Genomic DNA, 27,317 nt, shown 5'->3' with positions numbered 1-27,317 from the left:
AAACTCAATGGCGTATTCAGCTACGGATCGTGAACCCTGTCTGATGGACATAAGGAGCTTCGCAGCAGAGGCAGCACGAGCCGGCACATCGAATACCTTCCGAAGAGAAGCAACAAAACCGGAAAACTCGGCAACCACCGGATTGTTGTTCTCCCATAAAGGGCTGGCCCAGGCCAAGGCCTTGTCCGAGAGCAGCGAGATCAAGAAGCCCACCTTTGATCTCTCAGTAGGAAAGGCATGTGGCAGCAACTCGAAATAAATGCCCACCTGGTTAAGGAAACCTCGGCACTGAGTTGGCTCTCCCCCAAAGCGCTGTGGAAGAGGGGCAGAACCGGTCATACCCCGAAACACCGCAGGCGCAACAACAGGTGTCGGGGTAGACTCTGGCGCAACAACCGGAGCGGCAGTAGGAGCGAGCCCAGGAGCGACAACCGACCCATCGGCAACGGGAGCGAAATGAGCCGTGCGTTCAAGCAGGGTTTGCAACGCCACAGCGAACCGACCCAACAGGTGATCCTGCTGATCAAGTCTGGCAACCAGCGTGGGTAGCGAGGATGGCCCTGTACCGTCAGAATTCATGGCTTGGTCCTAATGTCACGGAACCATGAACCAGACGTACAACAAGAGATAAGTGAAAATAAGAAGGCTTTATTGAAAATAAAGCTGTAAAGCAAAAGTCCAAACGGATGGTGAAACCGAGCAGAGTCTTTGCGAAGCCAGAGGTCAGGAACCAGAAGGGTAGTCAGACGAAGCCAGGATCAGGAACCAGCAGGGTAGTCAGACGAAGCCAGGATCAGGAACCAGCAGGGTAGTCAGACGAAGCCAGGATCAGGAACCAGCAGGGTAGTCAGACGAGGCCAGGATCAGGAACCAGAAGCAGCAGCAGTCTTAGAAGCATGTGAACACAAGAGGACCAAGCAAGGAACTGAAGCCACAGACCTCCTATATATATGAGCTAGGCATCCAGCTCCTCCCAGGGGAAGGAGGAGCCGCAGGGTGGAAGGCTACAAGAAACCCAGGACCCAAGATGGCCGCCAGCACATGTCAAACGAAGGAGAGCAGCAAGCAGGTAAGACCATGACAATTTTGTATTTCAGTACAAAAATAAAAATATATTCTCAGTTCACGTCGGCAGCGGTTATATGTGTTTAAAGCGTTTAGTGGCCTATTTCGGTACAAACAGAAAAGTGGATTCTCAGTTCACGTCGGCGGCGGTTATATGTGTTGAAAGCATTTAGTGGCTTATTTCAGTACAGACAGAAATATACATTCTTAGTTCATGTCGGCGGCGGTTATATGTGTTGAAAGCGTTTAGTGGCCTATTTCAGTACAAACAGAAAAATACATTCTCAGTTCACGTCGGAGGCAGTTATATGTCTGAAAGCGTTTAGTGGCCTATTTTAGTCCAAACAGAACAGAAAAATGCATTCTCAGTTCACGTTGACGGCGGTTAGATGTGTTGAAAGCGTTTAGTGGCCTATCCTAATTCAGTGCAAACAGAAAAATACATTCTCAGTTCACGTTGGCGGTTAGATGTGTTGAAAGCATTGCTGGGATTCAGCAGGGTGGCAGCAGTGGGAGGTTGGGAGCCAAATGTGCCCAGAGTAGAGCACCTGCTTCGCAGCAGCCTACCTGCCCGGGAAGTAGCAGGTATTCACCGGAACGCTCCATGACCTTCCCAGGAACTGCTGTCAGGAGCAGCAGTTTATTTCTGAGACGTCCGTATAGGGGGAAATCTAAAGACCCTTTCCATTTCCGTGCTCCGTTAAATGTGGTAAAATCTTTATTGAAGTATTTTGGTGGAAAAATAAATTTTATTCAGTTTTCAGCGCTGCACTTATATGTGCTAAAATCTTTTGTGAATTATTTTGGTGGAAAAACAAATTTCATTCAGCGTTCAGCGCTGCACTTATATGCAGTAAAATCTTTTTTGACTTATTTCGGTGGAAAAAAAAATGTATTCAGCGTTAAGCACTGCACTTATATGTGTTAAAACCTTTTGTGAATTATTTCGGTGGAAAAACAAATTTCATGTAGCGTTCAGCGCTGCAGTTATATGTGGTAAAATCTTTTGTGACTTAATTCGGTGAAAAAACTAATTTCATTCAGCATTTAGCGCTGCAGTTATATGTGGTAAAATCTTTTGTGCATTATTTCGGTGGAAAAACAAATTTCTACATCCTCCATTAACTTCCTCCTCTCTTCATTCTCAGCCCCAATACACACACTGACTTGACCCCCCCTCCCCCACCAGCTACGTATATACAGGTGAAACTCGAAAAATTTGAATATCGTGCAAAATGTATTTATTTCAGTAATGCAACTTAAAATATGAAACTAACATATGAGATAGACTCATTACATGCAATGCGAGATATTTCAAGCCTTTATTTGTTATAATTTGGATGATTATGGCTTACAGCTTATAAATAGTGTTGATCACGAATATTCGAATTGCAAATTTTTATCGCGAATATCGGCACTTCGAGAATTCGCAAATATTTAGAATATAGTGATATATATTCGTAATTTTGAATATTCGAGATTTTTTTTTTAATCAGTACACATGATCCCTCCCTGCTTCTAGCTTGTGGGCCAATGAGAAGGCTGCAATATCTTTGACTTTAGGAGTAGTGTTGATTGTGAATTTTCGTAATTCGAATTTTCGTAATGCGAATTTTCGTAATAAGAATCAATGAGATTGTGAAAACTCAGATCCGATGGTATATTCTAACCCCCAGGCTTTCACATGGTGATGGGGACTCTTGTTGGGGAGTAGTATGATAAAGTGGAACAACTGTACAGATTTAAAAAAAAACACGAATATTCAAAAACAAGAATATATAGCACTATAGCGAATATAAAAAAAAAAAAAGGAATATAGAGCAATTTAGCTAATATAGTGCTATAATCTTCTTTGTCTAATAGTTGTCATTTTTTTCTCATCTGAAGTTCAGATTGGAAAAAAATGTCAACTATTGAAAAAAATTATTATAGCACTATATTAGCTAAATTGCTCTATATTTTTTTTTTTTTTAGAATATTCGCTATGTTGCTATATATTCTTGTTTCAGAATATTACGAATATTCGAAAAAACAAATATATTAGTTTTTTCGAATATTCGTAATATTCTAAAACAAGAATATATAGCAATACAGAGAATATTCGGAAAAAAAACAAATGTAGAGCAATTTAGCTAATATAGTGCTATAATCTTTTTTTTTCAATAGTTGAAATTTTTTTCCAATCTGGACTTCAGATAAGAAAAAAATTACAACTATTAGACAAACAAGATTATAGCACTATATTAGCTAAATTGCTCTACATTAGTTATTTTTTTCGAATATTCACTGTATTGCTTTAGAATATTCCGAATATTTGAAAAAACTAATATATTCGATATAGTGCTATGACTCATTGGCCCACAAGCAAGAAGCAGGGAGGAATCATGTTTTTGCTCGGCAATCAGTACACATGATCCCTCCCTGCTTCTAGCTTGTGGGCCAATGAGAAGGCTGCAATATCTTTGACTTTAGGAGTAGTGTTGATTGTGAATTTTCGTAATTCGAATTTTCGTAATGCGAATTTTCGTAATAAGAATCAATGAGATTGTGAAAACTCAGATCCGATGGTATATTCTAACCCCCAGGCTTTCACATGGTGATGGGGACTCTTGTTGGGGAGTAGTATGATAAAGTGGAACAACTGTACAGATTTAAAAAAAAACACGAATATTCAAAAACAAGAATATATAGCACTATAGCGAATATAAAAAAAAAAAAGGAATATAGAGCAATTTAGCTAATATAGTGCTATAATCTTCTTTGTCTAATAGTTGTCATTTTTTTCTCATCTGAAGTTCAGATTGGAAAAAAATTCCAACTATTAAAAAAAATTATTAAGGCACTATATTAGCTAAATTGTTCTACATTCGTTTTTTTTCCGAATATTCGCTATATAGTCTTGTTTTAGAATATTACTAATATTCGAAAAATGAATATATAGCTCTATATCGAATATATTCATTTTTTAGAATATTCGTCTTTTTTTCCATCTGAAGTCATGATTCCTCCTTGCTTAACCACTTCCCATCTGGGCCCTTTGCCCCCTTCCTGACCAGGCCAAATTTTGCAAAACGGACATATCTCACTTTATGTGGTAATAACTTTGGAACGCCTTTATTTATCCAAGTCATTCAGAGATTGTTTTCTCGTGACACATTGTACTTCATGATAGTCATAAATTTGAGTCAAAATATTTCACCTTTATTTCTGAAAAAATCCCAAATTTACCCAAAAATATAAAAAAATCGCAATTTTCTAAATTTCAATTTCTCTGCTTTTAAAACAGAAAGTGATACCTCATAAAATATTTATTATTTAACATTCCCCATATGTCTACTTTATGTTGGCATCATTTTGGAAATGTCATTTTATTTTTTTAGGACGTTAGAAGGCTTAGAAGTTTAGAAGCAATTCTTCAAATTTTTAAGAAAATTGCCAAAACCCACTTTATAAGGACCAGTTCAGGTCTGAAGTCACTTTGTGGGGCCTACATAGTGGATACCCCCATAAATGACCCCATTGTAGAAACTACACCCCTCAAGGTATTCAAAACCGATTTTACAAACTTTGTTAACCCTTTAGGCGTTCCACAAGAATTAAAGGAAAATGGAGATCTAATTTTTAAATTTCACTTTTTTGGCAGATTTTCCATTTTAATCAATTTTTTTCTCTAACACATCGATGGTTAACAGCCAAACAAAACTCAATATTTATTACCCAGATTCTGCGGTTTACAGAAACACCCCACATGTGGTCGTAAACTGCTGTATGGGCACACGGCAGGGCGCAGAAGAAAAGGAACTCCACATGGTTTTTAGATGCCATGTCCCATTTGAAGCCCCCTGATGCACCCTTACAGTAGAAACTCCCAAGAAGTGACCCCATTTTGGAAACTAGGGGATAAAGTGCCAGTTTTATTAGTACTATTTTTGGGTACATATGATTTTTTGATCATTCAATATAACACTTTATGGGGCAAGGTGACCAAAAAATTGGTTGTTTTAGCACAGTTTCTATTTATTTATTTTTACAGCGTTCACCTTAGGGGTTCAGTCAAGTGACATTTTTATAGAGCAGATTGTTACGGACGTGGCGATACCTAATATGTATACTTTTTCTCATTTATTAAAGTTTTACACAATAATAGCATTTTTGAAACCAAAAAATTATGTTTTAATGTGTCCATGTTCTGAGAGCTATAGTTTTTTTATTTTTTGAGAGATTTTCTTATGTAGGGGCTCATTTTTTGCGGGATGAGGTGACGGTTTTATTGGTACCATTTTGTGGGACATACGCGTTTTTGATCACTTGGTGTTGCACCTTTTGTGATGCAAGGTGACAAAAATTGCTTGTTTTGACACAGTTTTTTTTTTTTTTTTTTTACGGTGTTCACCCGAGGGGTTAGGTCATGTGATATTTTTATAGAGCTGGTTTTTACGGACGCGGCAATACCTAATATGTATACTTTTTTTTATTTGTTTCACTTTAACACAATAATAGCATTTTTGAAACCAAAAAAATTATGTTTTAGTGTCTCCATGTTCTAAGAGCTATAGTTTTTTTATTTTTTGAGAGATTTTCTTATGTAGGGGCTCATTTTTTGCGGGATGAGGTGACGGTTTTATTGGTACCATTTTGTGGGACATACGCGTTTTTGATCACTTGGTGTTGCACCTTTTGTGATGCAAGGTGACAAAAATTGCTTGTTTTGACACAGTTTTTTTTATTTATTTTTTACGGTGTTCATCCGAGGGGTTAGGTCATGTGATATTTTTATAGAGCTGGTTTTTACGGACGCGGCAATACTAAATATGTCTATTTTACTTTATTTTTTCTATTTTAATTTTTTTTTTTTTATTCCTAACTTGGGAACTTTTTTTTTTTTACATGTGAAACTTTATTTTATTTTATTTTTTCAACCCTTTATTTTTTTTATTTTTTTTTACACTTTTCGTCCCCCATAAGGTCATACAAGACCTCTGGGGGACATTTGCTTCACTTTTTCTTTTTTTTTTCACAGTTGATTTCTCCTGTAACTGGGGCTGAGATAGTAGCCCCAGTTACAGGACAAATGCACCCCTATAGAGGCTGTACAGCAGCAATCCTGCGCTGTACAGCCTCAGTGCAGGGCTGATCGAGGTCTCTGAGAGACCTCACACAGCCCCTGCACTCTCCGGTCACGGCGGTCACATGACCGCCGGGCCGGAACAGGAAGCGCACAGCGCTTCCTGCTCTGCAGACACAGCGCTCGGTGAGCGCTGTGTCTGCAGCGATCGTGAAGGCAGGGACACCTGGGAACTGTCCCTGCCTTGTCTTAGGGTTGCCCTGCTGTCACTGACAGCGGGCAACCCGATCAGCAGCTGCACGATTAGCGTGCAGCTGCTATTTCTGACAGGACGTTTTAAAACGTGCTGTCAGAAATAGACGTCCACCCATAGGACGTTTATAGTCTATGGGCGGACGTGAGGCGGTTAAAGAGGACCTTTCACCTGAATAAACTATGTTAACTGAGTATGCTGCCATATAGAGCGGCGCCCGGGGATCTCACTGCACTTACTATTATCCCCGGGCACCGCTCCGATCTCCCGTTATAGGCTCCGGTACCTTTGCTCCTTAAGTTATAGTAGGCAGGTCTTCCCTTGTCCTGTGGGCGTCTCCTTCTCCTAGGCTGCAGCGCTGGCCAATCTCAGCGCACAGCTCACAGCCTGGGAGAAAAAAAACTCCGAGGCTGTGAGCTGTGCACTGCGATTGGCCAGCGCTGCAGCCTAGGAGAAGGAGACGCCCACAGGACAAGGGAAGACCCGCCTACTATAACTTAAGGAGCAAAGGTACCGGAGCCTATAACGGGAGAACGGAGCGGCGCCCGGGTATAATAGTAAGTGCAGTGAGATCCCCGGGCGCCGATCTATATGGCAGCATACTCAGTAAACATAGTTTATACAGGTGAAAGGTCCTCTTTAAGTAACTTAAGCAGGGAGAAATCATGACTTCAGATGGAAAAAACAAGAATATATAGTGAATATTCGAGAAAAAAAAATGTAGAACAATTTAGCTAATATAGTGCTATAATGTTTTTATTTTTAATAGTTGTCATTTTTTTCCAATCTGAACTTCAGATGAGAAAAAAATTACAACTATTAGACAAAGAAGATTATAGCATTATATTAGCTAAATATTTTTTTTCTAATATTTGCTATATTGCTATATATTCTTGTTTTTGAATATTACGAATATTCTAAAAATGAATATATTCGTTTTCTAGAATATTCGTCTTTTGTTCTATAATCTGTACAGTTGTTCCACTTTGGCAAGCGTCCCCGTCTCCATGGGAACGCCTGGGGGTTAGAATATACCATCGGATCTGAGTTTTCACGATCTCATTTATTCTCATTATGAAAATTCGCATTACAAAAATTCGCAATCAACACTACTCCTAACGAATATTTGGATTCGCAAATATTCTACGAATATTCTACGAAATATTCGCGAAATATCGCGAATTCAAATATGACTCCTGCCGCTCATCACTACTTATGAAACCCCAAAGTCACAATTTTGAGGTACCCTTTGCTCAGGTGGTATGGACAAGGAAATTGCTGTGTGAGGAGGGGATGAGGTATTGTCCTGTTCTGTGCCAGCATTTCTCAATCGATGCCCACAGTGAGGCTGTGTACAGTTCAGAGCTGTCTCCTCCCCTGGATGTATGGGAGACATCAGGGAATGTGCAGTGTTCCAAAGAGCAAATCTGCTCTGTATACAATCTCACTTGGGCATCGGTAGAGCTCGGCTGTCACAGAGCAGGACAATACATCATCTCCCCTCACAAAGTGATGTGTATTTACTGCTTTTCATATCTGACAACTTTTTGAGCCACTTATGCAGGAGGGGAGAGGTGAGCAGGAAGCTGCTGAAAATTTTTGGCCACGTTCCCTCCACACATCTCATTTTATGGGATGTCTATCGCCCTAGTGATGCAACCCTTCAGCCATGCCCTCTTTCCCTTAAGGACCAACCCCTTTTAGTGTTACTATCCTGTTCCCCTCAGTGTGTTTTTGGGCACCAGGAATGCATCTAATGATCCAAGTCCTGATGCCTCACGCAAATAGGGCAGCTCTCCGAGAGATGTTGGGAGGGTTTCCCGGCACCTGGGAAATCCTCTTTTTCCAGAGTTTCCTGGAAAGTTGGCAGGTATGTAATACAAAAAGCATGTCTACAGCTTCATGATGGTATGTTAAAATTCAGCATCTAGATGGTGGGGGCGAGAATGGTGGGGAGAGTGTCATGACTGTAGAGGTAGGGCCAAAGAAGTGTGGTTTGAAACCCAGGGAAGAAAGCCATATCCTTTGCTCATGGTGTCTCGACACAGGAGCAGGTAGAGCAGTTTCTTGTGTGTCGAGTACTAGAAGAACTAGAGGACTTCTGGTCTGCAAACAACGGGGATGGAATTGTTCTCACTCAACATTTAGTCAGCGTTTACACAATGTGTTCAAGACACAATATGTCTATAGTTGTCCTGTGCTACATACTCCTCAATCATCTTTAAGACAATAAGCACCAATAATGAATGACTCACAAAAGTGAGTACCCATGCAGAGCCAGCACGTATGGTAGTACGCCAAAGGGAGAAAAATAGGGCTCGCACTCAACAGTATTATAAATGTATAAATTTTATTAGCGTCTCCATATGAGACAAATCGCAATAAAAACGCATAGAAAACAGTAGATGGTGATAAACAAGCACACAAGATGACACGGAGCACAAATAACACCTGGAATGGCAAATGGATGCAAATAATGGGTGTATAAATATAGCACAAATGTGCCAAGCAGGATATCAAAAATACAAAAAATACATATAGTCAGGCAAAACTATGGAAGCTAAATGGAGGTATCACATATAGTAACCAAGGTGTACATATAAAGTGCAAAGTGCAGATGTAACAGAGTACATGGATACCTAAAGCTAAATAGTTCACTGTAGAGCCATAGACACAATACCTGTATAGTGCTACAGCAACCCCAACGTACGTTTCACGCAAGCCTTGGTTACTATATGTGATACCTCCATTTAGCTTCCATAGTTTTGCCTGACTATATATATTTTTGGTATTTTTGATATCCTGCTTGGCCTATATGCACATTTGTGCTATATTTATACACCCATTATTTGCATCCATTTGCCATTCCAGGTGTTATTTGTGCTCCGTGTCATCTTGTGTGCTTGTTTATCACCATCTACTGTTTTCTATGTGTTTTTATTGTGATTTGTCTCATATGGAGACGCTAATAAAATTTATACATTTATAATACTGTTGAGTGCGAGCCCTATTTTTCTCCCTTTGGCGTACCATCTTTAAGACAATGTTCAACTCCACTAAAATATATGTATGGAGAATCCAAATGAGGTTTATTTCAGAATGAATCATTGTTATTATGTCACAATAGAGAGAAGGGAGGAGATCATTACATCAGAGCCTGGCTGCAGAGAGATTGCAAGGACAAAACTAAACAGCATACACATACTTCAAAACTATGAAGACATGGGACATGGCAGAAATGAGAGAAGAATAGACAATTTTTAATCAGGGTCCATTACAAATTTGCATAATAACTTCACAGCTCAAATTTTTTAAACTTATATTTCAATGGACAATGCCTATAGGAGAGCCAATCCTGGCTATGTAAACTCATTCCAGTGTTTTAACCTTTAATGTTCAGTCAGAGTTACATTTAAATGCTGCTTATTAATATCGGATGTTTATCAAATTTGTAATAGTGGCTCTACAATCTTATTCATGTAGGGGCACTTACCATACCAAACCCTCAACCTCCTTTATGATGCACATAGTTCCTAGTGTATATGGAAAAGGCTTGTATTCATGAGACAATCAATCCCATTACAGTAAAAACGGCAAAAGAATATATTTTACAAAGATGCTATATAAACTTGGTTAGCTGTTTTTATGCATTCATTTAAGGTACAATTCATTTGTCTATGAGTTATCTTTACCCTGCAACATAAATAACAATATCTATTTTCTTTTGGTAGGTTCCCAATCCTGAAGAAAATGAGGCAGTCGGTACAATAACTTTCTCTCTTAAAAGTTCAGGGGAATCCCATACCAACAGTAGTAAAGTTCTAGTAAAGAAGCAGCTATCCAAAATTCTAGTCCAGACAGACAAAGCCGTGTACAAACCAGGACAAGCTGGTAAGAAAAAATAAAGAAAGATCTTGAATGAGTTGTCACGTTCACTAATAAAATCATTGGCACGATCACAAAAGGTAGTGCAGCAGTGCACAAGTCAGAACCACTAGCTGGCTCAATAACAAATTCCAAGGATAAAGTGTGCATAATGACTGCGCTAACTATCAATGTCCAGAATCCAACTAGCATGGCCGACTGCTGCTCCCTACACTACTGTGTGTTAGTAATCACAGGTATATGTACAGTTTTTTGTAGTAGACACAGGATATTTCCCACATAAACAAGCCAATTAGGCACCTACCAGCATTGGTGGCAATGGAGAGGAAAAATAAGTCCTATGTATGCAGCGTCCTCTTGTATAGACAAAAATTAACAGCCCAAGCAATGTCAATTGCAATTCTGAAGATTGCTTGAATTTTCCCCCAGTCAAAAGCTGCTTTCTCCTCTTTAAAACTCCTGTTCTATACAGAGCACACTGTGACGCCACATAAAATTTGAAACTCCATGCCAGGCAACCCCCTGTAACAAACTGTATATAGGTGTAGACCACATTGCACTGATCCCCAATATATTATCAAGGTGCGCCATTTCATAAGTTTGGGGCATACATACAAACCAAAGCAGTCCTAAAGCTAACACAAAAACAAATGCAAATGATAAATGTCCCCCATATTTTATTTATATTGAAGCTTCCATACTTGCCTATATTCATTGTAGAAAAAAATTCTAATGTTTTAAAGAATTTTCCAGTGACTTTGTTTTATTCTTTTTTTGGAACAGTAAAATTCAGGATTCTGTCCATTAACGAAGATTTCAAACCAGAAAATATTTTGGTAAGTTTAAAGTAAAACTAATAGCAGTTAAGAAAAATAAAATGTCTCAGATTTTATGTGAATGACGGCAGTTATAAGGACTTTGTATTGATATTCCTCCAACTGAATATTGCCTCCAGAAAAAAATCATGCCATGTTTCATTGCATTGTACTGCTGTACCCTAGAACCCTAAGTTATATTTGTGGTAGATTAATAAATCCAATCAAAGTTTTAAATTCCACATCATTTTTTATTTCAAAATGGGCAGAGAACCCAAGAATAATCTATGTTGTTTTTTTTTCTTAGATCCCGGTGGTTGAAGTACAGGTAAGAAAAGAAATAAAATAAAATTAAGTAATAATAATAATAATAATAATAATAATAATAACAACATACAGAGACATCCATATCACCCCTTTTGAATGTGTGCTTTATTTGGTGAATTTTTACTTTGCTTTTTAGAAGATTATAATACAAGCTTTGCTCAACTGAGGTTATTTCTTTTAGGACCCAGACAAAAATAGGATTAATCAATGGTTGAATGTGAAACTCAATCAGGGAATTGCTGAGCTCTCCTTAGATCTGACATCTGAGCCCACACTGGGAGAATACACCATTAAACTGAAAGATACATCTCATACCTTCAGTGTAGAGGAATATGGTGAGGAAATGTCTATATGCTCAATACTAATATCTAACATGTGTTTGTTTATTCATCTCTAATCTGTATCTATTATGTCCTTTTCAGTACTTCCAAAATTTAAGGTCAATATCAAGTTACCTAAATATGTTCTGTATAACAGTGAAACGTTTCCAGCTGAAGTTTGTGCCAAGTGAGTAAAAAAAATTGTTCAATTTTGGCTTTATTTGATCCAAGGATACTTTTTATGGTGCAGTAGCTCCATGTGATGGCAGCATGCTTATTGCAAGTAGTAGGCTTTACTGGAGAGGTGGGTTTCCTGGTTTAAATGTTGGGGAGTTTGACATGCCAGGGTATTGAGTTCCAGAATATGGGGGAATGCACGTGAGAAAGGAGGTCAGATATGTAAGGCGTGGACAGATTGTGGACTGCCTTCTATGTCATTGTTAGTATTTTGAACTGAATTTGGTGGGAAATGGGGAGTCAGTAAAGAGACTGTCAAAGGAGAAAGGCAGAAGAGAATCGAGGGCAGCAGAGGGGAGTTTAGATGTGTGAGTGTTAGATGGGATGCCACAGAGGAGGATGTTACAGTAGTCCAGGCGGGTGATAACAATGGTGTACACTAGCATTTTAGTTGACTCAGGGTTGAAGAAGGAGAGTAAATTAGAAATTTTGAAAGAGCCAGGTGGTGGTAAGGGTTAGGATGTGTGGCTTGAAAGACAGAGCAGAATCAAATGTTATCCCCAGAGAGTAGACCTGTAAGACTGAAGAAAGGATGGTGCTGTAATGTAAACTGTAATGGATAGGTCTGGTAAGGGGGCTGAGTTATATGGGGGGAAGATGAATTCAGTATTCTCTATAAAGAATATTCGCACACACATATAGCACATATAGTTAAGGCTGAAGCTCAGCCTGTAGTTGTGGGAGGGGCATGTAGTATTTAGCCCCGCGCTTACCTCACTCCAGCTTGGCGTTCCTGCGGTGTGCCGTCTTGTCCGGTCACGCTCAAGCAGCTACCTCACTTCCGGGTCCGCCCCTTCTGCTTCCTCCTGACAAGTTCAGCGTTCGGCTCACCATCGCTCCGGCGCTCTCCCCGGCTCGTTCTGGTCACCGCTCCGGCCTCCACTGCTCCAGCGCCCTCACCCGGTACGTTTTGGTCACGGCTCCGGCCTCCACGGCTCCGGCTGTCCACCGCTCCAGCGCCCTCACCAGGTGCGTTCTGGTCGCCGCTCCAGCTCCGCGGCTTCCACAGGATACCCCGGTATGTACAGTTTTTTTTTTTGTGTTCCTCTTGTCACCTCACGTCACTTGGGATAGTTCCGCCTCCTGGTTTCTAGTTTCCACATCCCGGTATTGTCAGGATCATCCAGGCCTCCGTTCTAGCTTCCTCCCATGTCAGCTCTCTTCAGGTCTTCTGTCCTCTCTACACCTCGGTTCCCGGTTCTCCCGAGTTCTGACGGCTCACAGCGTCCCCTCTCCATTACTTATCATTGTTTTTGGTTTCCCGGTTCGCCCGGGTTCACTCTCTTTCACAGGGGTCGTCCTGTTCTAGGTTGAATCACCCAGGGCCGTTTCTTCCCGGTTCGCCCGGTTCACGTCTTCATCTCCTGGATCGCCCAGGTCTTCCTTCCTCCTGGATCGCCCAGGTTCTGTTTCCCTAGTTCGCCTAGGGTTCTTCTTTCTTCCTGGATCGCCCAGGTCCTCTTTCCCTAGTTCGCCTAGGGTTCTTCTTTTCCTCCTGGATCGCCCAGGTCCGGTTTCCCTAGTTCGCCTAGGGTCATCTTTCCTCCTGGATCGCCCAGGTCTGTTTTCAGCTTCCTCGGCCGCCCTGTTTCTCTGCGGGTCACGGGTCCAGTTTGTCTATGCTTCTTATTTTCCAGTCGGTTCGTTCTTCTGTGCCTTCACCTGTCACTGCTCCTTCTGGGAGATCGCCTCCCGTTTTCTTCCCAGCTGTCGATTAACTGGTCCTCATGTGTGTTATCTTCAGATTGTGGGTTCGGTCCGTTTAAATTTTCTCTAAGGTAAGTTCAGGCTCAGCTCGGTCCCGCTGAGGGCGGTGTTCCTTTTTCCCCTCTTCTGAAGGTCTGGGTTTTTTCTCTAGCTTGCCGGTCCGCAAGCGGACCGTTAAGCGGAATCGGATCTCCAGTTCTTCGGTCTTAGGCTTCATCGGGTAAGTATCTTAATTTGTCTAGTTTCTTTCACTTTCATCTCCTTCTCGGCTGTTCTTTCGCTCTCTCCTTCAGCTTCGTTCCCTCTCTCATTGGCTTTTCCGCAGGTCAAGGATGTCTCACGTGTCAGAGATGGAAGACAATATTTCCCTTCCTGGAACATCGGCTTCTGGTCACTCCGGCAGCGCTTCCTTGAGGAACTGGACTGTGCCTAGGCTGATCACCGAGCTCAACCGTCAGGGGATCCGTCATCCTGCATCGGCCCGCAAGGCGGAATTATACCGCTTATTAATGACGGCCCCGAGTTCAGCGGAAGATCAGTCTAGCTCGCCTTCCATCCAGCAAGCCCTGTCCCAGATTCAGTCCTCCATTAGCGGGCTGGTCTGTTCTATATCTGACATTCAGGCCAGGGTTGCAGCTCTCGAGGCCAGTCCTTATGCAGCTCCACCCTCGCCGGTGGTGGTACCCACCCCACCTCCGGATGTGGCAGGTAGGCCAGCTCCTAGTCCTCAAATTGCCCCGTCTCACTTCATCCCCGAGCATATTAAAAGGGACATCTTGGCTCGGAAGGATGTGAATTTAGCCTCCATCCTCATCGCCTCTCAGGACATCTCGGAGAATAGGATCATTAATTGTGGGGAGGTCTCGGTGGTCTTGAAAGCCAAAGATGCCAGATTTAATCGAAAACTGTCCATTGCCGAGTTTGTCCTGGCGTTTAGCCTGTATTGGGACATTGTCTGTTCGGCCCATCTTTCCAGGAGGGAGGAGCTTGATACCTACCTGTATCGGGTTTCGGACCTGGGCCACAAGTACGGTGGCTCAGCGTTCTATGATTACTACAGGTCTTTTTCCGCCAAGGCTGCTGCAGCCCTGTCGCAGTTTCAGTTCATAACTAATTGGGCCGATCTCGATATGGAGCTGTTCTGCCATCATTTTGCTGGTCTCAGAGCTCCCTCCTGTGCCTCTTGTCAGTCTATCTTCCAGTCCTCTGACTGGTGTCCCGATCAGGCTCATCCTTCCCAGACAGGAGCTGGTCCTAGTACTTCAGGGGCCGCCAAGAGCTCGGCGACTTTAGACAAGCTAGGCAGACCAATTGTCTATTTAGGTAGCAGCCAGGTCTGCAACAACTTCAACGCGGGAGGTTGTGCCTTTAACGCCTGTCGAGCTCTTTATATCTGCTTGGCATGCTTTCGGGCTCATCCGCGTTCGGCCTGTACCAGGAAATCTTCTAAGAGCTCCTGACTAGCCAACATTGATGTAGACCTTCTGGCTGTTCTGCTGCAGGATCACCCAGACCGTCTTTTTGTGGCTTTCCTCTTGACCGGGTTCTGGGAGGGCTTCCACACAGGACTCATCACACTGCCTCACCGGTCCTGGGAGGGTCCCAATTTGCGTCCGGCCTTCAGTGACCCTGAGGCCGTGGATGCCCTCCTTCGTTCCGAAGTCGAGAAGGGTTTCATTATTGGTCCTTTCCTCCACATTCCATTTCAGTCCTGGCGGATCAACCCTATTGGGCTGGTTGTTAAACAATCTTCCAATAAAAAAACGCCTCATCTACGACCTGTCAGCGCCTCATATGTCATCCACCCCAAGCCTTAATTCTCTCATTCCGTCTGAGGAGTATTCTATGCAATACTCATCAGTAGAGGAGGCAATTCAGCTCATCCTCCATTCTGGGGTTAAGTCTTGGCTTGCCAAGGTAGATATAGCTGACGCCTTTAAGCTTCTGCCAGTCCACCCGCATCTTTAGAGGTACTATGGTATCAATTGGTTGAACAGGTTTTATTTTGCCAATCGCTTAAGAGCAGCCCCTGGCTGTTCGACCAGTTTGCCAGGGCTCTCCATTGGATCCTGGTGCGACCTCAGCAAATAGTCTTGTCATAACACTATACAACTAATAGTGGGCACTGTAATCATGATTCATGAATCATGACTCATGAACAGCGCCCTCTATTAGTTGTATATTGTTATGACAAGACTATTCGCTGAGATCATATTCGCTATATTGCTTTATATTCGTTTTTTAGAATATTCGTAATATTCTAAAAAATGAATATATAGCAATATAGAGAATATTATGTAATAATTATGTAGTAAGTCAGTGATATCTGACACTGGAAAAGCTGGGTAATAACTCAGTTTAGATTGCGAGTTATTACCCAGCTTCCCCAGTGTCAGATATCATCTTAATGTAGATCGCAAATATTCTAATAACTAATTTTTATCGTGAATTTTCCAAAAAAAGGCTTGTCTTAAAACTCAGTCTAATATTCTTGTCAGACGACTATGGCGCTATTTAGTAGAATATTAGACTTGTCATAAGACTGTGAAACCAATAGAGGGCGCTGCTCATAACTCAATAACTCCATCTATTGGTTTTCATAGTCTTATGACAGCTGAAAAACAAGGCAGATTCTGCTCATTTGCATGTCTTTCCCATAAGCCCATGTTTATGCAAATTGCTTTTTACATATCAAAACTGTATAGAAAGGTTATTGAATATTATATTAGGACAATTTGAAAACTATTTGTCGCCCTAATGATATTGATCTTGGAGTGCAGGTCCACCCAAGCCATCCAACAGATACAAAATAATTTTGAGGTTTATTGGTTCTTAGTCAGATGAGAGCTAGTTTGGAAAATATCATAGTACACAAGGCTGCCATTGTAAGGTGTGCTGGCTGTTATCTGACTCCTAGATAGATCGATGGCTTGCACATACCTGCCTTTTGGCATATAGCTTTTGTGTGGTTGTCTATTGTATGTCGTACATAATAGGAGTCTAAGATGTATCCAGCTATCCTATTAATGCTGTTTCCAAACAGTTTTGATGGGTTTTCCATGAATTTCTAACCTTTTTTTATTAACCAGACACCCTCTTCTCTTCCGAGCATGGGGTGCCTGGTTGTCTCCCATTGACTTCCATTATACTTGGGTGCTCGGCCGAGCACACGAATACTTTGGTGCTCGCTCATCATAATAAATACGCAATCTTTTATATACCTTTTATGCCTTTGCTTTTTTTTCTAATTATTTGTCTTATTGAAGTGTATTCTCATTATTTCCTTTTAATTTTTAGGTACACATATGGAAAGCCAGTACAAGGGGATTTTACAGCTTCTATTTGCCGTGAATCATTTTCATATTATTATATGAGGAGGGGTTCAAGTGAACCGACAATATGTGCTAATTTCACTGGAAAGGTGAGGTCCTATTTTTCATACTAAAGTATCACCTAACTGAATAAATAATTTATCAAACTGATTAGAATTTAACTTAAATAATTATATCAGGAGTTTAGAGATAAGATATACACATGAGCCATCAGGGCTTCTATCTGACGGGACTCACTGTGAGCAGGAAACCTGCCACTTTACATTTCCACAGAGACTGACATCTGTACAAAGTAAAGGGCTAAGAGATGAGCGAATTAAAAAAAAAAATGATTTGGCATCTTTGCCGAAGTTTTACAAGAAGTTTGATTAGTTATGCATTTATTTGTCACAAATCCCTATAAATCAGGTATACCCAGGCCGCTCTGCCTTAGGCCTCATGCACACGACCGTTGTTCTGGTCCGGATCCGAGCCGCAGTTTTTGTGGCTCAGGTGCAGAGCCATTCACTTTAATGTGGCCGCAAAAGATGTAGACGGCACTCCGTGTGCTGTCCGCATCCGTTGCTCCGTTCCGTAGCCTCGCAAAAAAAATATAACATGTCCTATTGTCTGTTTTGCGGACAAGAATAGGCATTTCTACAATGGGCTGTCTATTCCATTCTGCAAATAGCGGAAGGCACACGGGCAGCTTCCGTGTTTTGCGGATCCGCAATTTGCGGACCGCAAAAAACTGAATGATCGTGTGCATAAGGCCTTAGGGCTCATGCACACGACCGTTGTTCTGGTCCGCATCTGAGCCACAGTTTTTGCGGCTCAGGTGCGGACCCATTCATTTCAATGGAGCCGCAAAAGATGCGAACAGCACTCCGTATGCTTTCCGCATCATTGCTGTTACGTAGCCCCGCAAAAAAAATATAACATGTCCTATTCTTGTCTGTTTTGCGGACAAGAATAGGCATTTCTGCAATGGGCCACTTGTTCTGTTCCGCAAATTGCGGAATTCACACGGATGGCTTCCGTGTTTTGCGGATCCGCAATTTGCGAATCGCAAAAAACGGAACGGCCGTGTGCATAAGGCCTTAGGGTATGGCCACACGGAGCAGCCATGCTGAGAGCAGGTTGTTGCCATGCTGCGGTGAAGAATTGTGCAGCCAATTAGCCTGCAGCTGCCTTTCATTTCATAATGAAGACCGCACTGTATAGTCTGTCTTCATTGTAATGACCGCAGGGCACCTTTAAAAAGGGGCTGTCACTGATATGGGGTTTAGCTACTTAGGTGGGGGCACAATTTGCTGGCATACCCACTTCTCCAACCCCAGCACTCTCCTGACCTACAGGTGGGAGCCCTTATTGTGCCATCTGCTTTCCTCCTTTTCCACATCATCTAATATCGATGAGAATATGTAATCAGGAACATCATGTTCCTCCTCTCTCTGCATCTTGCTGACTTTTCTATGACATAGAGACTTTGAAGGATGATTTGGAAGAAGTAAAGCCACCAGCAAAAGATGAGGATGCTCATCATTAAGACCTGGACCCCCAAGGCATGGACCCGGAAAGTCACTGACAGCCGGGCCCCTGCTGCATACGCCGGCATCACTGAAGACCAGCGTATTAACACTTCGTATGCCGCGGTCTCCATCAGGTCCCCGCGCTGTAGTGGCGGGGACCCGATGGCAGAGAAGGCAAGCCCAATGCCTTCCATAGGCATCAGGTCTTGCCTTCTACGGAAGCCTGTGAGATCCAGCCCTTAGGCTGGGTCTCACAGGCAGGCTGTCAGCATAATAATCTGACAGCCAATGAATTATAGGCTCTATAAAAATATCACATGATCCACTCCCTCACCTGAACGTCATAGAAAAAATAAAATAAAAACTGTGCTAAAACACCAACATCAAAAAGGCGTATACCCCCCAAAATTGTACCAATCAAACCATCACCTCATCCCACAAAAAACGAGCCCCTACATAAAACATAATAAATAATAAAAAATAAATATGGCTCTCAGAATATGGAGAAACTAAAACATGACATATTAGGTATGTCCATGTGCAGAACAGCGAGGTCTATTAAAATATAAAATGATCTAATCCCTCAGGTGAGCACTGTAAAAAGTGAAAATAAAAACGGTTTGAAAAAGGCCATTTTTTGTCACCTTACGTCACAAAAAGTGTAATACCAATAGATCAAAAATATATATATATGCACCCTAAAATAGTACCTATTAAATCGCCATCTTATACCGAAAAAAATTAGCCCCTACATATAACAGTCACCCAAAAAATAAAAAAATCTATAGATTTCAGACTATGGAGACACAAAAAAAATCTATTTTTTTCAAAAATGCTTTATTATGTAAAACTGAAACAAACAACCCAAAAAAGTAGTCATATTTGGTGTTGTCGTGTCTGAAGCAACCTGCTCTATAAAAATAGCACATGATCTAACCTGTCAGATGAACATTGCAAAAAACAAAAAGCAAAAACTGTGCCAAAACAGCTATTTTTGTTACCTTACCTCACAAAAAGTGTAATCTAAAGCAACCAAAAATAATATGTACCCTAAAATAGTACCAAAAACCAATACCTGCCACCTTATCTCGTATTTTCCAAAATGGGGTCTTTTTTGGAGTTTCTACTCTAGGGGTGCATCAGGGGGTCTGGTCTTCAAATATGACATTGCAACTTAAAATTATCTTAGTGTAATCTGCCCTCCAAAAACTACATGGCGTTTCTTTCCTTCTGCACCCTGCCGTGTGCCCGTACAGCAGTTTACAATCACAAATGGGGTGTTTCTGTAAATTACAGAATTAGGGTAATAAATATTGAGTTTTGTTTGGCTGTTAACCGTTTTTTTGTTAGCGGAAAAAATGGATTAAAATGGAAATTTCCTCTACATTTTCCTTTAATTCTTGTGGAACACCTAATGGGTTGCCAAATACCTTGAGTGGTGTATTTTACAAAATGGGGTCACTTTTTTGGAGTTTCTACTCTAAGGGTGCACCTGTCATGTTTCCTGAGGTTCTACAATGGCCAGACAGTACAAACACCCCACAAATGACCCCATTTCGGAAAGTAGACACCCTAAGGTATTCGCTGATGGGCATATTGAGTTCATAAAACTTTTTATTTTATGTCACAAGTTAGCGGAAAATGATGATTTTTTTTTTTTCTTACAAAGTCTTATATTCCACTGACTTGTGACAAAAAATAAAAACTTCCATGAACTCACTATGCCCATCACAAAATACCTTGGGGTGTTTTCTTTCCAAAATGGGGTCACTTGTGGGGTAGTTATACTGCCCTGGCATTTTACACATGTGGTATCGCGGTACTCAGGAGAAGTTGGGCAATGTGTTTTTGGGTGTCTTTTTACATATACCCATGCTGGGTGAGAGAAATATCTCTCTAAAATGACAACTTTGTATAAAAAAATGGGAAAAGTTGACTTTTAGAGAGATATTTCTCTCACCCAGCATGGGTATATGTAAAAATACACCCCAACACACATTGCCCTACTTCTTCCGAGTACGGCGATACCACATGTGTGACACTTTTTTGCAGCCTAGGTGGGCAAAGGGGCCCACATTCTAAAGAGCACCTTTTGGATTTCACAGGGCATTTTTAACACATTTTTATTTCAAACTACTTCTCACGCATTAGGGCCCCTAAAATGCCAGGGCAGTATAACAACACCACAAGTGACCCCATTTTGGAAAGAAGACACCCCAAGGTATTCCGTGAGGGGCATGGCGAGTTCCTAGAATTTTTTATTTTTTTGGCACAAGTTAGCGGAAAATTATGTTTTTTTTTTTTTTTTTCTTACAAAGTCTCATATTCCACTAACTTGTGACAAAAAATAAAAACTTCCATGAACTCACTATGCCCATCACGAAATACCTTGGGGTGTCTTCTTTCCAAAATGGGGTCACTTGTGGGGTAGTTATACTGCCCTGGTATTTTAGGGGCCCTAATGCGTGAGAAGTAGTTTGAAATCAAAATGTGTAAAAAATGCCCTGTGAAATCCTAAAGGTGCTCTTTGGAATTTTGGCCCCTTTGCCCACCTAGGCTGCAAAAAAGTGTCACACATGTGGTATCGCCGTACTCAGGAGAAGTTGGGCAATGTGTTTTGGGGTGTGCGAAACATCTCTATAAAAGACAACTTTTCCCATTTTTTTTATACAAAGTTGGCATTTGACAGAGATATTTATGCCACAGCAGCCAATCTGTTCTAGGAACAAATGCCTGAAGAGGGGCACACTTGTGTAAAAATTGTCCACATAAAGATGGTACCCCTTGCCAAATAAGGGTGACACCAAGTCCCAGACTGTCTTCCCACTGCTCCCCAGGTAGTCAGGGCAACCGACCGGCTCCAGGGTCTGATCTTTACCCTCATAGCTCCGAAATTTGTGGGTATAGCCTGTGGCCCTTTCACAGAGCTTATACAATTTGACCCCATATCGGGCACGCTTGCTTGGGATGTATTGTTTGAAGCCAAGGTGCCCGGTAAAATGTATAAGGGACTTTTCTACGCAGATGTTTTGCTCAGGGGTATACAAATTTGCAAATTTGGTGTTAAGGTGGTCTATGAGGGGCCGAATTTTGTGGAGCCGGTCAAAAGCTGGGTGGCCTCTGGGACGAGAGGTGCTGTTGTCGCTAAAGTGCAGGAAACGCAGGATGGCCTCAAATCGTGCCCTGGACATGGCAGCAGAGAACATGGGCATGTGATGAATTGGGTTCGTGGACCAATATGACCGCAATTCATGCTTTTTGGTTAGGCCCATGTTGAGGAGAAGGCCCAGAAATTTTTTTAATTCGGAAACTTGGACGGGTTTCCACCGGAAAGACTGGGCATAATAGCTTCCCGGGTTGGCGGCTATAAATTGAGTGGCATACCAATTTGTTTCTGCCACGACTAAGTCCAAGAGCTCCGCAGTCAAGAACAGCTCAAAAAATCCCAGTGCCGAACCGATCTGAGCTGTCTCAACCCGAACTCCAGACTGGGCGGTGAAAGGGGGAACTACTGGTGCGGCTGAAGTTGGGGGCTGCCAATCAGGCTTTGCCAGCACCTCAGGGAATCTAGGGGCTCTACGGGCCTGTCTGTGCGGTGGCTGCGACGGGGGAACTAATGCACGTGCCACCGTACCAGCTTCAACTGCCCTTCTGGTACTCGCCACTTCACTATGTTGTACGGCAGTGCTGTTACTAGGTCCAGGATGGGCTGCGCTGCTGGTGTATGCCTCACCACGTAATCCAACAGCGCCAGCCCCACTCTGCTGCCCTTGAAGCGGATCCTGCGCAACCTGTGGTCTAGCAACATTGGGCCGGGTACGCCTGGTGGTATTAGGGACCTCAACCTCCTCGTCCGAACTTTGGGTCAGATTGCCACTGCTTTCTACAGGTTCATATTCTGACCCGCTGGATTCGTCAGATGAGGGTTCCCATTCCTCATCCAACTGGGTCAGAAGCCTGTAGGCCTCTTCAGAAGAATACCCCTTATTTGCCATTTGGTCAACTAAATTTAGGGGGTATTCCCTGAGACTACCCAAGAAAAAAAGCAAGCCTGTCTTACAAATGGAAGGCTAGCGAAGTACCGGAAGCCGCTGCGATTGATAAAAAATATCAAAACTGATTTTTTTTATCGCCGCAGAGCTTGTAAAGTGATTGTGCAGTGATCAAAAAAAAATATATTTTTTGTCACTGCGGCGGGGCGGGCGTGGGTGAACGCACGTGTGGGCGACCGATCAGGCCTGATCGAGGAAAACACTGCGTTTTGGGTGGAGGGCGAACTAAGGTGACACTAATACTATTATAGATCTGACTGTGATCAGTTCTGATCACTTACAGATACTATAAAAGTACAAATGCTGATTAGCGATACGCTAATCAGTGAATCAGTGACTGCGGTGCGGTGGGCTGGGCGCTAACCGACGCTAACTGCCTAACAAAGGGGCCTAAACTATCCTAAACCTAACCGTCAATACTAGTGAAAAAAAAAGTGACAGTTTACACTGATCACTTTTTTCCCTTTCACTAGGTGATTGACAGGGGCGATCAAGGGATGATCAAGGGGTTAATTGGGGTGATGGGGGGTGATCTGGGGCTAAGTGTTGTGTCTTGTGTACTTACAGTGATGTGTGCTCCTCTGCTGGGACCAACCGACGAAAAGGACCAGCAGAGGAGCACAGAAGCCATTTAACACATTATATTTATAAATATAATGTGTTAGATGGCTTCTGATTCGTTTTTTTGAAAATCATCAGCCTGCCAGCGACGATCATTGGCTGGCAGGCTGATGACGAACTTGTCCTCTAACTTTTACTGGCCCGCGATGCGCATGTGCAGGCCGGCTGTGAGCGTAATCTCGCGCCTCGCGAGATGACGCGTAGATGCGTGACTGTGCCTGAGTGAGCCGCCTCCGGAACGCGATCCTGCGTTAGGCGATCCGGAGGGGGTTATAAATTGGGTTTTGGAAATTTTCTTAAAAAATGTAAGATTTGCTTCTAAACCTCTAAGCCTTCTAACATCTAAAAAAAATAAAAAATATCATTTACAAAATGATCCAAACATGAAGTAGCCATGTGGTAAATGTAAAGTAAGAACTATTTTAGGAGGTATCACTATCTATTATAAGCGCACAGAAATCGAAATTTTGAAAATTGCTAATTTTTCCAAATTTTTGGTAAATTTGGTATTTTTTTTATAAATAAAAATTTAAGATTTTGACTCAAATTTACCACTATCATGAAGTAGGTATGTGACGAGAAAACAATCTCAGAATGGCTTGGATAAGTAAAAGCGTTTTAAAGTTATTAGCACATAAAGTTTGTGACAGATTTGCAAAAAATGGCTTGGTCCATAAGGTGAAAAATGGCAGGGTACTGAAAGGGTAAAGCCTGATGTAGGAATAAATAAGTGTAGGAATAACTAAATAAAACTGACGCAGAATGTCTCCCTGCACTCTCCCTTCTCCAAAATTCTTCTATTTATCAATTTCAGCAACACTGTCCCTAGCGCATGAGTGCTTACCATATCTCTACCTATGCTTAGCTCACAGGACAATGGTGGAGACCACACAGAATGAGGGTTTTATAGGGCTATCTACGGATTGGCTGGCTGCACAGCATTTTGGGTGATCTTGCATTCTCAGGCTTGTCTCCTCTAAATTTAGTTTCACTTTTTAACACGCGCAGCCGCCATTTTAGAAAAATCTGATACTTTAAGTGTAAGTCTTCTTTGAATGCTTCACTTCACTCAACACTAATAACTAGAAAAGCTGCAATTTCTGGGGAAATTGTGTGTAGTGTTCTTGCCTCCACCAGTAGTCTACAACTGGAGTGGGCAGAGTAACTGCGTGGAGTGGCTTGAGTAACTGTTGTGTGTTTGGAGTGGCTGGAGTAACTGTGGAAAGGTTGAACTGGGCAGAGTAACTTTATGGAATGGGCAGAGTAACTGTGTGAAGTGTTTGGAGTGAGTAAAGATAGTAAACATTACACTAACCAGTTGATTGATCAAATTTAAAAAGTGCACATGACAAGCTTGATAGAGTGAGAAATGCATTTCAAATTTTATTTATATAGCACATTTAATTGCAATGTTGTTGCCAAAAGTGCTTCACAGTTACATTAAAACAAACATTTATGAAAACATTAGCAGCCGATTTGTGTAGGTGGGCTTGAAAATGAGGGAGTGGTCCCAATTTAGAAATCATGTCCTGATTTTTCAGCTCACACTCTAGCTTTTGTCACTCTGCTGGCTGCTCACACACCTGGGTTCCTATGGCAACTCACTCTACAGCAAGGGCAGAGAAGAGCGGCTAAAAACTAACTGCTCCAACTTCACTGGCGGTTGCCATCTTCAAATGGTTGTAGTTTAAAATTGTATAAAATATAAAATATTAGCAGGCACACTTACAATTGGAGTAACGTATTATTTAATATATCAAATATAATAGCAATTAAAATATCTCACACAAATGGAAATAAATATGATAGACATGCACAAAGAACAATAATGCACAAAGAACAATAATTAGCAGCGTAAGGATTAAATAAGCAGCAAATAATTCATTAGCAGCATATAGGAACAGTTAGCAGCATAGAGATTCCAAATAGCAGCATATATTCCTCCTGTTCCATATAGTGGAGTATTCAAATTAGCAGCATAACTGGATAAAAAACTTCCAGATCCAGACCTTTGTTTAGGGGGAGAAAAGGTTTGCTAGCCGATGTACCTAAACGCGGTGTCCCACGTGTTCTTTGGTACTTAGCGGCTCTTACCTTTGAGTCGGTTCGCTTGTCCCCTTCGCAATCCTGTGCATGTTGTCTGCGTTCGAGTCTCTGGCATCCCACGTGAGGTGTGCAGGAGCGCGTCGCCTCTGGTTGTCAGTGATGACGTCAGTGGTTACCTCATCTCACGTGACCCGCACTATAGTGGTTTGGAATACAGCGATCCGGAGACACTGTGTTAAGATGATTCTGCGAATAAACTTGTGAGCTTTTTTCGGATTTCTTTGATAATGTTATAAAAATTCAATTTAAAAATGATATCCTGCTTGCAAGCCGATACTTTAGTCCCCCAAAATTCTCATTCGTATGAGAATTTTGGGGTACTACAGTATCGGCTTGCAAGCAGGATATCATTTTAAAATGGCAGCAGGGATGATAGCTGAATATTTTGATATACGATTTGTGTAGGTGGGCTTGAAAATGAGAGAGTGGTGGCAGTTTAGAAATCATGTCCTGATTTTTCAGCTCCCACTCTAGTTTTGAACATTCCGCCATTCATTCCTATGGGACCAATTTCGCGACAAAAACGCAGATATTTCGTGAACCATTTTGCGAAACATTCCACAAAGTAATAGCACACCAATCGGGAACAATCCGCACGTTTCGGTATATTACTGTCTATGTAGTGTAAAAACTGTGGGAGGAGTTAGGGTGGTAAATTTGGCTATAATAATAAGAATATATATGTGAGATAACAGTAAGTGGTCTTGCCATGCACGAACACGTAATAATAATGATGATGATAATAAATGTCTCTAAAGATGTCCATAGTCTTTGACCTAGAAGAAGGGGGTAGAAATTTTATTGATGATGATGATTTCTATCCCCAGCCAGTTTGATTACTTAGTGTGATGATAGTGACAGTACATAGGATTTACAAACTTATGGGGATAAAAATAGGGATAATGTTGATCTTGTTGCAATAACTGAAACGTGGTTTAAGTATTGTAATGACTGGGAAATTGCCATACCTGGATACACACTGTACAAGAAAGACAAAATAGGTGAAAAGTGGTGGATTAGCCATTTATGTCCATGATAGTCTAAAATCTACAGAAATACAGAACACACACACAAAGAACTTTGAACTAGGGATGAGCGAACCCGAACTGTATAGTTCGGGTTCGTACCGAATTTTGGGGTGTTCGTGACACGGACCCGAACCTGAACATTTACGTAAAAGTCTGGGTTCGATGTTCAGCGCTTTCTTGGCGCTTTTTGAAAGGCTGCAAAGCAGCCAATCAACAAGCGTCATACTACTTGCCCCAAGAGGTCATCACAGCCATGCCTACTATTGGCATGGCTGTGATTGGGCAGTGCAGCATGTGACCAAGCCTCTATTTAAGCTGGAGTCACGTAGCGCCGCACGTCACTCTGCTCTGATCAGTGTAGGGATAGGATGCAGCTGCTGCTGTTAGGGCCAGATTAGGCAGGGATTTACTCATCAAAACACTTAATGAAGTGATCGATCTACAGCTGTGTATCATTCAACTTTTGCTAGTTAATTGCTCATTGTTTTTAGGCTGCCCAGAGCGTTTTTCTGTCACTTTTTTCTAGGGTGATCGGCGGCCATTTTGTGTCTTGTGGTCCATTTGACCATCAATAGTGTGTTTTTTTATTTTTTTTGCTATATCCTACATCAGAGGCTTGGCTGTTCTTGCTATTTTATTGAGGGGTGAAATACAATTGCCAAAATAGCAGTACCCTAAATCTGGTGTTTCAGCTGTGGCTAGCCAATTGTAATACTGTCTGCTGTCTAGTAAAGGATAATTTTTTTTCTGGGTTGAAATTCAATTCCCAAATTAGCAATTCCCTAAATCAGTGGTTTCTGCTGTAGCAGGCCAAGTTTAAATCTATCCATAAAAGGGTATATTACATTGAAGGTGCTGATAGGGTCATCCTCAATAACTTCACACGCTACCGTGCATTTCCAAGTCAAATTCTGACCGTAAAAGGGATACCTGTCATCCAGGGCCTAAATACTAGGCCTACAATTTATATTCAGCTAAATCTGTAGTTACTGC

At 41.8% G+C, this 27,317-nt stretch overlaps 1 protein-coding gene across 3 annotated transcripts in view; it reads left to right on the top strand.

The window, feature by feature from the left end:
* The window catches only part of LOC121004843 (alpha-2-macroglobulin-like protein 1), a 263,914-nt gene that overhangs the window by 56,974 nt on the left and 179,623 nt on the right, over positions 1-27,317 (top strand). For all 3 annotated transcript variants that reach the window (XM_040437234.1, XM_040437235.1, XM_040437233.1), the window contains exons 3-8: positions 10,115-10,274; positions 11,052-11,104; positions 11,391-11,411; positions 11,592-11,745; positions 11,833-11,917; positions 16,972-17,095. In XM_040437234.1, coding sequence (XP_040293168.1) covers positions 10,115-10,274; positions 11,052-11,104; positions 11,391-11,411; positions 11,592-11,745; positions 11,833-11,917; positions 16,972-17,095 — 597 coding nt within the window. The remainder of the gene's footprint in view (positions 1-10,114; positions 10,275-11,051; positions 11,105-11,390; positions 11,412-11,591; positions 11,746-11,832; positions 11,918-16,971; positions 17,096-27,317) is intronic.

The sequence above is a fragment of the Bufo bufo genome, chromosome 6 (assembly GCF_905171765.1).
Source record: "Bufo bufo chromosome 6, aBufBuf1.1, whole genome shotgun sequence".
In the NCBI taxonomy this organism is placed as follows: Eukaryota; Metazoa; Chordata; class Amphibia; order Anura; family Bufonidae; genus Bufo; species Bufo bufo.
This window is presented reverse-complemented; position numbering and strand designations above follow the sequence as displayed.